Consider the following 12,594-nt stretch of genomic DNA (forward strand, 5'->3'; position numbering starts at 1 on the left):
CCACAAGTAATAACTTCAAGAGAAACGTTGGGAGCTTTTTCAATTGCAATTTATTTGATTCTCATCTCTGTACCAACAAGAATGGTGAGACTCAATGACAGAGTACAAAAACAAATATCTATAGAAAAGTATGCTTATATTGAAATATGTCCAAAGACGTTATAACAAAACATGTAGCTCATGTTTCTTAAGAGCAATCTTGTCGAGTACGATGATAAAATACCAAGTTGACATATTGTACATTTTCTGTGTGTGTTTTTATACAAAAGTGTCAATGCAAGTCACTCTGTACAATTCTTAACCATTAGAAAAGAGGACCTTTTTTAATCCACTGCTGTGCACAATCAGTATTTGGAAGGCACTTTGCAACGGACCAAAAGCAGAAAGCAAACACATTTAGGCCTAAATACTCAACGAAAACACCTTTTACACTTGAGTACCAACACGAGTGAAACAAAATCATACATCCCGGTGAAGAACACAAACAAAAGGAACATTATTTCCTTACAGCATCTTCCGCCTGTTTTCAAATAAACAATAACAAAAACAACCCTTATCACTTTTAAGGAGTAAATACTAGTGCAGAGTGGATCAAAGAAGGAGAAAAAACTTGGTCAAGACGTGAGTTTTGCAGCTGGCAGTGTGAGCGCTGCCAGAGCAGAGAGACAGTGAAACTATTACTGCCACCAACCAGTGATCGACATTCAGCCCCCAGCTCAGCTCGCAGGCCAGAACATCCAGTTTACACTTTCAATCAAATGGCCATAACTTAACATCCCTCCACATGATCGACAAGAACAAAAATCTATATATGTACAGGACCACCCTTGACAAACACTGATCATATTGGTTGGTTCATATATATTTATATATATATATATATATTTATATTTATAGAATGTGTATATGAATGGTATATACACTTGTTACAATCACAACGTAAGCATAAATAATATAGGAATGTACTGAATTTAACAGCCTAAATTACACACAAATAATAATTAAACAGAAAGCAGGAAACACAGAAACAGACTTTTTTTACAGACCATCACAACACTCTCTCTCACACACAAACACACACACAGTGTGCACACACACACCCACACACGGTTTGATTTGCATCATGATACAGGTTTTACAACACAAGAAAAAGAAAAAAAAACACCAACCCATGAAAAAGATGTTAATGAACTGATGTGAGAGGTCAATAAGATACAAGATGATTACATTTTCATTTTGAATTATTTTAGTTTATCTTCTGACAAGCCAATTTTCTACAGTATAGCCAATATTCGGTATTTACAAGACGGGAAAGTACGTCATGATTGTGAAAGGGGTCTGTGTTTTAATTTGTAATTGTTTTAACCAAAACCAAATTAATTTAACTTGCAGGGAATTGATCTTCACATATTTTTTTCCTAATCAGTAACATCCGGTCTACTTATTCAAGATGCAAAAACTAATTCAGCAGCGTAGAAATGTTCATAACGGTGTAAAAGTGGAGCGAGATTTCAAATGAAGCAAAGCAATGCAGAAAAGTGTCTGAGAGGCTCCCGTTGTGTATTGATTTGAGGAACCAGTCGTCATCACAGGAATGTCTTGGTTCAACATTTTGGATAAACACATGGACACTCGGATGGATAGCTTACGCCTTAACCTCGCGACCATTAGTGCAAACACAAGACAAGTCGTCTACTGTCAGCACACGCACATCTGACAGCAGGTTGGTGAGCAATACATGAAGTGCAGGTGATAAAGAAGAAAAAATCAGAGAAATAAAGTGAGCTTAATTACTAGAGGCTGTAAAAGTAGCAGTACTTTTGGTAGGTCCAGAGGCTGGTGGATCAGGGTGTGACCCCTTCTTCAAACCCCCCAAACTTTTGCACAACACACACACACAACCACACACACACATCTCCATTTAACATAATTTAGAGTGAAAAGTTATCAAAACCAGAAAATCACAACATTTTTTTTTTTGTTTGACAATTTCTTTTTTAAGTACACAAAACTGAGGGCATGAATAAGTTAATAAAATATAATCTACATTTCTTAAAATATATAGTGAAAATATACCTTACCTTGGTCCCTGTTAAATGTACACAGCTGATTTAACACCAAACAAACAAGGCGGGGGGGGGGGGGGCGCGCCTCATTCCTAACGAGCTCAAGGCATGTTTCTAGACAAATTAAAGGCTAAAAATATATTACCCTGGGAAAGTTCATTTTTAAAAGTATTCCTGCACACACTTTTTATTTAATTTATCGTGGCTTTCTCCTCCTTACTTCATTTTCCTACAAATAATCAAATCAATAGATTTGCTTCATTTGGAACACAAATCCCTCCGGCTGTTAGGTCAGCGTAACTCTGCTCCCCGATTAAGAGTCACACCCGCTCAGGTAAATGCTGAAGGACACCACTCGTCAAAGGCTTTCCTAAATGCTTCTCAGTGGGACTTTAAAGCATTTTTTAAAGCTCTGGTTCTGAAAAACGAAACTAAAAATAAGAAAGTCGCGGTGCTAATAGAGCTTTAAACAAAGCTCCTTTTTCCATTTTGTAGGCATTTCTAAATTTGTGACAGGAAGAGTGGCTGGCCAGGTTTAATGGTGCCAGATGAGTTTTGTGTGGATGCTGTAACCGTTTATATTTAAATTGTATCAACACATGTCTTAAAAGTGCTTCTTAACTGTGATTCTGACAATAGTTAATTAAGGTCCTTGACAGCTATCAGTGCTTCTCAGAGGCTGGCAAACTGATAGAAATCAGTTCAACAGTAAAAGTGTCATGAAATATGCCGTGGGCCTGTTAGGAATGTGTCTCAGAAAACCTGCTGTCAAAATTGAGGCCAAAACAAAATCTTAAAAGAAGCAGAGAACAACATAAACACAGAATTCAGCCCTCTTGTTGCTCTGAGTTACAGACATCTGTTTACAGCTTTTAAGGGAAGGAGGATTGTGAAGCATTAAAGTCATTGAAACGGCCAAGGGTTGATTTACCGGATACATCAGAGCAGTTAAAGTGGGCGAACGGACAATAAGTAATTACTTTTTTAAAGGTTGCGGAAAATAATTCATCTCATGTCAAGAAAACGTTTGTGCAGCTAAGAAAGCTCAAACAACACACAAGCCAAAAACAAATGAAAGAATACCAAACATAACTTCAACAGATCCACATCAGATAAAGGAAATAAAACCTTCATGTCGTTTCTTTATAAAGAAAATTCAAACACTGTGCACTCACTTTTTATGCTCTGAAAAAATAGAAAACGGTAGGAATCATATGGCAGTCTGTGAGAAAAATATTGGATACACATTGAGTCACGCAACAAAACAGAAAAAGTAGCCTCGAGTCAAAGGGATTCCCGAATACAGAGCGTCTTCTGTGGGCGACCAGGCTTTGTCCTAAGAAAAGGGGATTTGCTAGAACTTTAGCACATTTTTCACTTCCCTCCGAAGTCTATTCCACTCTGACCAGCCTCAGCATCCACCAGTGAAGAGGCAAAAGCAGACTGGACTATCTGAAAGCCAAAAGACTCGAGAAGGGACATGTTTTGTTGCGGGGAGAAGGGAGAGGCGAGGGAGGGGGACAGCTCATTTAAGCCCGACCCTGAAACCCCCTGGGCCTTCTGGGCTTTGTGAACTCTGTGCTGGTGCTTGTTGAGGTAGGACTTGGTGCGAAAGGCCTGACCGCAGATGCCACAGGTAAACTTCTTCTCGGGATCCGTCTTGGCTTTAGATCCCTCCGGGGAGCCCAAGGCCTCCGCAGAGGCTCCGTTGCAGGCTAAGGAGGGCATCTCGAGCTCCGGCCCGTCAGGTTTGTGTGGAGATTTAAGCTCGTCACCGTTGGACAGTTCCCCAAATGAAGGATCGGATTCTTCTGATTCCAGATGAGGACATTTCCCAGTGTTTTCCTGCCCGTCTGTGGTAAGCACAGCATGGATAGGAAGGAAGAGAGTGAGACAGAGAGAGAAATGGGAGGAAAGGTAGGCATGAATTAGGACAAATGGTTTGTAAAAGGTTTTGAAAATTGCAACTTTAATCCAGTAGTTGGTTGGCACCTGCAAAGGCTTAAACATTTAACTTGAGTACTTTAGTGAAACGGCATCAAGTACAAGTAGAACAAATTGTACTAAATATAGTAAAAGAAACATGTTGCTACAGCATTAATCTATACAATCATCTATCTCAGTCCATGTGCCCAGTGTCCACTGACAGTTCTGCTGAGCTCCTCCCACCAGTGGACAGCGCTAGCACCATGCCCCCACCCACCCTCCCTCCCTCCCTCCCTCCTGCTGGACTGTACTGACCTGCAGCAGGCCCATGGACGGGGAAGCCCGGCACCCCGCCAGAGCGACAATCCCAGAAATATGGAGCCCCACCTGCCTTCCCCATGAGCAGCTCAGGCTGCAGGCCCAAGGCTGGAGGCCCAGGCTGGGGAAGAGCTGGGTGTCCAGAGAGCCCATGAAAGCGAACCTCTGCCTCAGACGAGGTGAGAAGCAGCTGGCGACTGGCGCACAGGTCTACACAACACCCGGCCAGGGAGAAAGGAAGGGGAGGGGGCAGACATAACAGGCCGGCGGAAACCATATGGAGAGAATTACCTTCATTTTATCACTAGCACTTGAAAAGCTTCTTTTTAAACAAAGTGAACTAGACAGTTTTGCTAGTTTGAATGAATCCTTGTTGAGTGAGTCCATCACTAAAGCTGTCAGCGATTCATTCATTCACTTTTTCCTCTTTGCCCTTCCAGCAAAACACCAACTCCTTGAACTAGGTGACTTGTGACATAAATAATTATTGAAATTACTAATTATCGACTAAAAACAGATGATATTTGTGAAAATACACAGGACGTTAATCCTCCATATTACTAAACAATCTACATTTATCACATCAAATGTCATCAATTGTGTCATTTCAGTGCAGACCTTTCTCACAGTGGATATTTTATCTTATTAAACACAGGCATATTTAAAAACAGAACAACCGTAACAATGCCAGGACCCACTGTGCACAATGGCTCACTGACACACCTGAATGACAAAGTCATCGTTAATGTCATTAGTTGCACCTGTGTGTCCTGTTGTAACATGTCAGCATATCCCTGTGAGAAAAGCCCATACTGTGTATAACAACATATAATGTCCACACATACAACTTGTTCTCACAAATGAAATGACAGCTAATGAAGACTAATTATAGTGACAGTACACACTTCAGGACGTGGCCATTTCCAAGGTTAAATCACGTTTTCAGCTTTAAAATGTATCTGATGGGTTTTTATCACTCAATTAACTAAATCATTAAAACCAATGATTGCAAACTCCATTGAGTTTTCACTCAATTTGTACTATTCATTAGTCAAATATTCGCAGTCTGTAGCTTTACCGGCACTTTGGTAACTGCTTAGCTGATCTCTATCCGTCAGTCAGCTGTCCACAGTGCTGAAGGAAAACACATTTATACTACTGCAACAAGAGGTCTGCTCATTTAGAGACACTAAAGGAGAGAATCGCCAGAGAATTCCTCCACAACCAATAATAAGTCCACTAGTTCTCTTATAGCTTCAACAACGCTATTTTGCTACTGAACCATCTTGGAAAGAACCAGAAAAAAAAGACAATTCTTGCATAACAGCATAACCTGAGCAAGTAAACAAAAAAAATGATGTTGCCCAAAAGGACCCTACATGAAAAGTATGACGCATCTTTTGACACCTAATGCAGGAACATGTTGACCTGGTATATCTGTGGGTCATTGCGTAGTGTGACATGTTGTTCTTGTCTCAAACCTGCTGGCGAACACAACATTGACTTTAACATCCTGGATTCAAAGGAAACTGCTAACTCCTAATTAACTTGCTTTTCACCTGCTAGGCCAGAAGGTAAACTCCTATTGATTGAATGATAATACCACTAGTAAAAAAAGAGAGGCTTGTACAATTTCTCAAATTAACTCTAGTTCAAAAAACAATAATGGAAAACACCAACATGTGTTAATGCACCTGCAACCACATGACGCCTATCATGACGGAATCTAGAAGATGTTAAACAAGGTGACCATGATTGGTTTTAATGATTTACTTGGAGGCGAACGGTTTCACCGTCAATCAGTTCTAGAAGCAGAAGCAGCTCTCATGATAATCAATAACCTTTGATAGCCAACCTCAGTTTGGTAACTAGCCAAATAACACATTTTTTTCAAATGCGCTGCACTCAAGCATAATTCACATAATTCAATTTAAAGAAGTGCAATCATCGGATGTAAATATTGTCTTCCATAATGTTAAATGTGGCTCACAGTTCGCTGTGCACTGTCTCTATGCAACTCGTTCTACAATGCCTTCAATGAATCCTGGGCGAATGGAGCACACATTAGGACACGCATGCAACACTGTGCATTGCTGAACAACTGCTGATGGACCAGCCGAGCAGAAACACCATACGATGCCATGGCCATGCTGGACACACACACACACACACACACACAAAAAAGTGACGTAGCACTCCAAAATCATACATGGTCATGTGTAAGAGAACTATGACGTCTAGACAACTTCTTCATCTGCAATGACGTGTATGTGACGATAGGCAACTTAAAATGTGTTTGTATTTCATTCCCAAATTTCCCGCCTTATAAAGAGCTACGTTTTGTACAATGTGTTTTAGTACCAGAGGTGCACATAGTAGCAGGGGTCCTTACTTAAACTACAGAAAGGGCATGGTTTCCTCTGTAGTTTCACTTCTGTATGGGATTAAAGGAGTTGCCCATTGACTTGCTTGTATTCTATAGTAAGAGATGCACTGCTCATAGGTACAGCAAATTAACAATTCTAACCTTTGACATGGAGTCAGTGAAACTTCTGAGAACACACTGGTATTTCCAGTAGTCCTCTAGCTCTTAATGTTCCAGTATGTTGAGCGACCCTAACCCTGACTACCTGCCTAATCATATAGAGAAAATATCCTTATAGGAAGTGTCAAATACTTCAAGCTGTGGTTCGGTGCACTCTGCCCCCTCTGGATGAAAGACATCGACAGTTAGCGAGCAGAAAGACAACCAGCACAAAATATTTGAGCGCAAAGCTTGGCAGCAGATGTTGACGTGTGCTTGCGTTTTAAAAAACATACACAAACAATGCAGCAGCATGTTTCTCCAAACAGCAGCGGAGCAAATGAAAGCCAGAAACATGAGCGTTTGGGGTGGGGCGGGCGGCTGCTTGCCTTCCACTGAGCACTGGCGTCCCATGTGGTAAGGGGTGCCGTTGTGCATCTGCAGCTCCCCCCTTGGCTCAGGGAAGGTGTGCATTGTGGCAGAGGGGGGCAGTGGAGAGCCATGGTGTGTCTTTATATGCACCTTAAGGTAGGACGCAGTGGAGAAACCTGGGACCAGAAGAACAGAGAACAAGGCAGTTGTTTTGACACACCTCAAGGCCTCGACTATGAGGAGGGGCGCCCTGGCTATTCGATGTCGACGATCTGTCGGATACCGCGATTGGTTTGACCCAGACAACTTTGAAACAATAATGATTTGTTGAGGAGAAGTTTAATTCATATTTATCGCTTTGAATTTTATCCCTCAATAGTGACTGTGATCACCCCAACCAAACCAAGAGTGATGCACATCGTAAAAAGATATTCTTAAATGACCACAATACTTGTATTCTTGTTTTCCTCTGATTGTTTACAGATGCATCAGCAGGTACACATCTGGCTATCTTACCTCCTCCACTGATCGATTTCTTTTTACCTCAGCTCTTCTCCACCGTCTTGAATTTAATTATGCTTTTTTTATGTTTTACTCTTTAATCCACTTTATCCAATATTATTTCAGTTGCAGCTTTGTGCATTTCATGTTCCACTCTTATCTTGTTTGCGCAAAACAGGATACACAACGTTTATTTGACCTCTCAGTATAGATAAAGGTTAAACTAACAAAAAAACAACAACAGAGTGCTATCAAGGTGACAGGAGGAGACCAAGGGTGCGAGGTGATTTTGGTGTAGTGGTATTGGCCTCTAGTGCTCTACGAGCACAAACGAAGAAGAAGCCTAGGAAGCTTAAAAACCGTTTCCAGCATGTAGCACCCAGACTGAATGTACAAAGTAGGGGACAACTTTCACACATGTATTTTGGACATTGAGTAAGTGCATTTCATCTCGTCTACAGACAAATGATTATAAATATTTTGTACAACTCAATCCAACCTATCCCTGAAAGACACAATTTTACAAACATTGCATTTCAGCAGCACCATCAATTTAGGGAGCGGATGACACTCTAATGGTTCAACACACACCCTGAACAAGACTTTGGGAGATGTCAGGGGTCTTTATGCTTCCTCCCATAACACAGACAAAATCAACAGCACACTTTGAGGTGTGACTTTCTCTCCCATGTTATGTCTTTCGTGCTAGGATGTATTTTATGTCCTATGTGCACTTATTTGAATCGTTGACACGTTGCACCAATACATCACGCATCAATGGTCAACCGGAGCTTTTTAGTTACGCTTTTACAGTCATGGCACGCTCATGACGGTCTACCTTTAGAGTGGGACAGGAGATCCGAAGTGCTAATTTTACATTACAAATAAACAAAGTAATTCAATGAAAATGTATTAACTGCAATAGCATGACCGTAAACTCCAGACATTCTTTATTTATCTTGGAACACAACGCAGAGCCAGCCAAATACTAAAACCGGATTACGGCAATTTGTTCTCCTCTGAATGTTCACGACTTCAGCACCAACTGAATATTTGTGTGGACACGAGGCGGAGGTGTTTCAGAGGAGCCTGTAACAGTGCGGTGCACGCTGACGTATTTAAAATAAGTACCTTTGTTGCAAATGCCACAGTAGTTGTGCGTCCCTTCACTGTGTTTCTTGAGGTGGTCCGTCATGTAGGCAGCTCGCAGAAACTTGCCACAAACTTTGCAGGGGATTTTGTCTTCATGGCATGCGAGGTGTGACCGGAGGCGATCTCTTGTCGCAAAAGAGGCATTACAAATCTGAAACACAGAAATAAACTTGTTAACTCTTTTCTCACATATCATAGTTTAATTTAGTTTAGTATATTAATGCTGAGACTCTGATATATACACATATTGAATGTTACCTGGCACTTGTGGGGTCTCTCTGTTGTGTGAACCTGTTTGATATGTCCATTTAGGTGGTCTGGTCTAGAAAGAAAAAAGGAAAATAATATTTGTTGTCATCTAAATTTCAACATATTTCCACACACCTAAAGACCAGTACACATCTTCCACCCTCTCCCTCGTCACATCTTTAGATTATTTTTTAGCAGTTAGCATGCAGGTACCTGTGACTTATTCACGTTTTATCTGCATGTCTTTTAACCTCCAGAGCAGTAGATGGTGACAGTGAGTCTGCAGCAGGGCCTGAGAAACTGCATTGAAGCCAAATGACTCAGATGACAAGTCAACACTTCAGCAGTTTCCCCAACAACAGAAACCTACAGGTGTGTGTATGACAACACCTAAGAGTATGTCAGACACACACACACAACAAACACTTTTGGGTTTGAACTATGCCCTATCAATTAGTACCAATTCAAAAGAAGGACTTCCTGTAGCATAAACCACTTAATACCTGCGTCTCACGTGCAGGTATAGAGTTGCACCTGTGAGAATCAGTCTCCTGTGTGGTTTGAGGGCATTGGGGGACAGTCACAGTCTTTCTACAACTTCAAAACACACAACATACCGTCAGGGTGATAAAAAAAAAAGTTAAACTCACCTTGAAAACCCTTTACCACAGCTTTGGCACACATACGGTTTGCCGACTGAGCCGTCGTGGGACCGCACATGGTACGACATCCTGTCCTTGCGTTTGAACCGCAGCCCGCACACATGGCACGCGTACGGCTTCTCCCCAGAATGGGAGAGCTTGTGTCGGTTCAGGTGGTAAACGTCGCGGAAAACTTTACCGCAAATGTCACAGCCGACGTGCCGCCTGGTCCTCTCCCGTTTGCGGCCGTTGTCCAGCGTCAGCCCTCCGTGTAACTGCACGCCGTTCTCCACCAGACCAGACGAGGACATTAAAGAAATGCCCGCCGTTGACAGGCTGTCACCGACGTTGTTTACATCGCCGGTGTGGGCTCCGTGCTGCGCTTCGTGGTTCTTCAACCGAGAAGCCTCTGTGAAAGCCTTACCGCAAGTCCCGCAAGGAAACAGCACAATGTCTTTCTGGGTGCTGTTGTTTAACTGCACAGCCTCCACAACCCCGCCAGCTTTCTTTGGTCTCCCCCTGTTTCGTTTGGACCCCGGGGAGCCCGCGTCGTGCTGAAACGTGTTGCCCAGCATTTCCGTTGATGGGGACACTGACAGTCCTTCGACGGGCTCCAATATTGGCATCGACGATTCGCCGCCGCCCTCCAATAACACGACAGTGGTGTTTCCACTCCCATCCACATGCATCTGTGCATTGTTAGGGAAGTCTTGGCAGTTCACCAGCATTCCTGTTCCGTTCGCGAGACCCTGCTGCGTGGCCACCGTGGCCTGGAAGAGGCTGGCGTCTCCTCCGCGTGAGGTTGGGACGAGGATTTGAACGTTGGACTGCTTGATTACCTCCTGACAGATCTCTATGACCGACCGCATGAGCAGAAACTTGGCAGCTGTCATCAACTCGGGGAAGCACTCCAGTCGCACCACGATCCTGGAGGTGTAGGCGAAGTCCAGGACGTCTTTAAAAACTTTGGGGCTGATGGTGTGCATCTCCAGCTCCTTGGTGTCACCGTCGCCCTCCAGCTGGCGGCTGAAGACCGACTCGAAATACTCGCTGCACGCGGCTAACACAGCTTTGTGTGCGGGGAAGCTCTCCTCGCCGACGCGTAAGATCACATCGCAGAACCTGCCTCCATCTTTCCTCTGAATGTTGAGGTTGTGTAGCATCTCCGCACTGTGCTTGCTCACCTGATAGGTGTACGAAGAAGTCCAAGACGGCTCCGCTACCTTCTCCATGCCGAATGCATCCAATAACAATGGTTGTTAGCGACGACGGTCGGAGAAATGACGGTTTTTCGGTGTAACGATTTCGATCAGTTGATACCAGCTAGCTACAAAAATCCAAAACCAACCGCCCCTCCCCGTCGCTTTAGCATCTACCGTTAAACGTTAGCAGTAGCAGCGAAAAATGGCAGCCCCCCAGCTTCCTGTGAACTCTGACCCTGGTTTCTTGAGGGGTGGGGGTCGCTCTTGTTTGGTGAAAAATGTTTCTCTCGGGGTTTATATTAACTCTGTATTTTTGTTTAATGAATATCTCATTGTAACGGCTGTCAGTTAGGAGTAACGTTAGAGCCCCAGCACAGCAGGGGTCTCTCACGTCTTCAAGCCGGAACGTTAACACGCAGCTCTTCCTGCCTGGTCGGTCTGTGAAACCCCTCCCCCAACACACCAACCACTAATAATGAAACACCCCCTTTCCGCTGTGCGAGTGCAGTGTGTACGCATGTAAAGCCTCATCATACTGTACGAGCCACCGGGGGTAAGCTGCAAGAACAAAGGTGTCAGTGAAATGCAACGTCTGGCATGAGTAGACGCCGGTGTTATTGTAAACGTCTGTAGAAAGTATTAAACAGTAATTATCAATTTGGAGATTGTGGATGAGTGTTTGGCATTTTTTAACAGGATCTTAAATGATCAATTTAATTTTATAATCAGTTTTAAGATCGTTATACTTGAAAACATTGATTCCAATAAATGTCTACTCTCATATACACAAGGGGACACTTGACACTTACAATCTTTAATAATACAATTCATTCCACCATTATGGGCTGGAAAGTAACCACAAATCAACACCTGACAGTGTCAACAAATAAGAGTTACTGCAGCCCACTGCATTGGAGTAGAGCCTTATCCATATTTTAAAGGTAGATACCAATTTTAAAAGCTTTCAAAATGCCAGCTTTAAGTTTTCTTAAATGTGATTGTTAAAGAATTGTGACCAAGTAGTAAATAGTTGTCCAAAATATTTGACATTTCTGCACCTACATGTCTTGACAAATATTGGCCCACATACTCACAAATGCTGCGATATCTGCAACAAGCCCATCGGCCTGCAAATTAAATCAGCCTAGCTCTCTACATTGGACTAGACTTGAACCAAATCAGCAGGTCACTCTTAAATCTCTCAAGTAGCACAACCATAAATGCAGAGTATCCTTACATACTGTATGCAATAAGTGGTTTACTTACTTTTTACTAGTATTTTGGATGAGATTAGAAAGAACCTGCATGACAACTTCCAGCATTTCTCCTAGAAAGTACAGCAAATGGAAAAAAAAGGACGTTCTCACTTTTTGTTTTCGTTTGTGAGTTCAGACTTACACACAGAGGCCACTTTACTGAAGGTCCACCTGTACAGCCTCTAACGCAATCAAAGACTGCAGCTGTGCCATAAATTCAACTTTTTAATATCGAGGTCATAGCTCTATATAGTTTAGCACTTTCATTTTGAAGCAAAACGGGACTGCAAACTGCATTTCAACAATAAATGAACCTTGTAACCTTGGATTTTGTACTAGACAAATTATAATTTTAACGTGTTTCTCATGTATCTATACATCTAATGC

The 12,594-nt window shown here is 42.5% G+C and overlaps 1 protein-coding gene across 2 annotated transcripts; it reads right to left on the reverse strand.

Annotated features, from left to right (window-relative positions):
- Window positions 1-89: 89 nt before the first annotated feature.
- On the reverse strand, window positions 90-11,066 carry patz1 (POZ/BTB and AT hook containing zinc finger 1). Of its 2 annotated transcripts, XM_079186205.1 has the most exons (6): window positions 9,759-11,009; window positions 9,118-9,181; window positions 8,839-9,010; window positions 7,224-7,382; window positions 4,308-4,520; window positions 90-3,919 (listed from the first exon to the last, which is right to left on the reverse strand). In XM_079186205.1, exons 1-6 carry the CDS (start codon window positions 10,979-10,981, stop codon window positions 3,441-3,443), a joined length of 2,310 nt encoding a protein of 769 aa, XP_079042331.1. In that variant the 5' UTR covers window positions 10,982-11,009; the 3' UTR covers window positions 90-3,440. The 2 variants fall into 2 exon arrangements, with proteins under 2 accessions (XP_079042331.1, XP_079042330.1); XM_079186204.1 differs by lacking the exons at window positions 4,308-4,520; window positions 7,224-7,382 and having other exon boundaries at window positions 9,759-11,066.
- Between the last annotated feature and the right edge of the window lie 1,528 nt (window positions 11,067-12,594).

This window comes from Pholis gunnellus (assembly GCF_910591455.1).
Source record: "Pholis gunnellus genome assembly, chromosome: 3".
Lineage (NCBI taxonomy): Eukaryota > Metazoa > Chordata > Actinopteri > Perciformes > Pholidae > Pholis > Pholis gunnellus.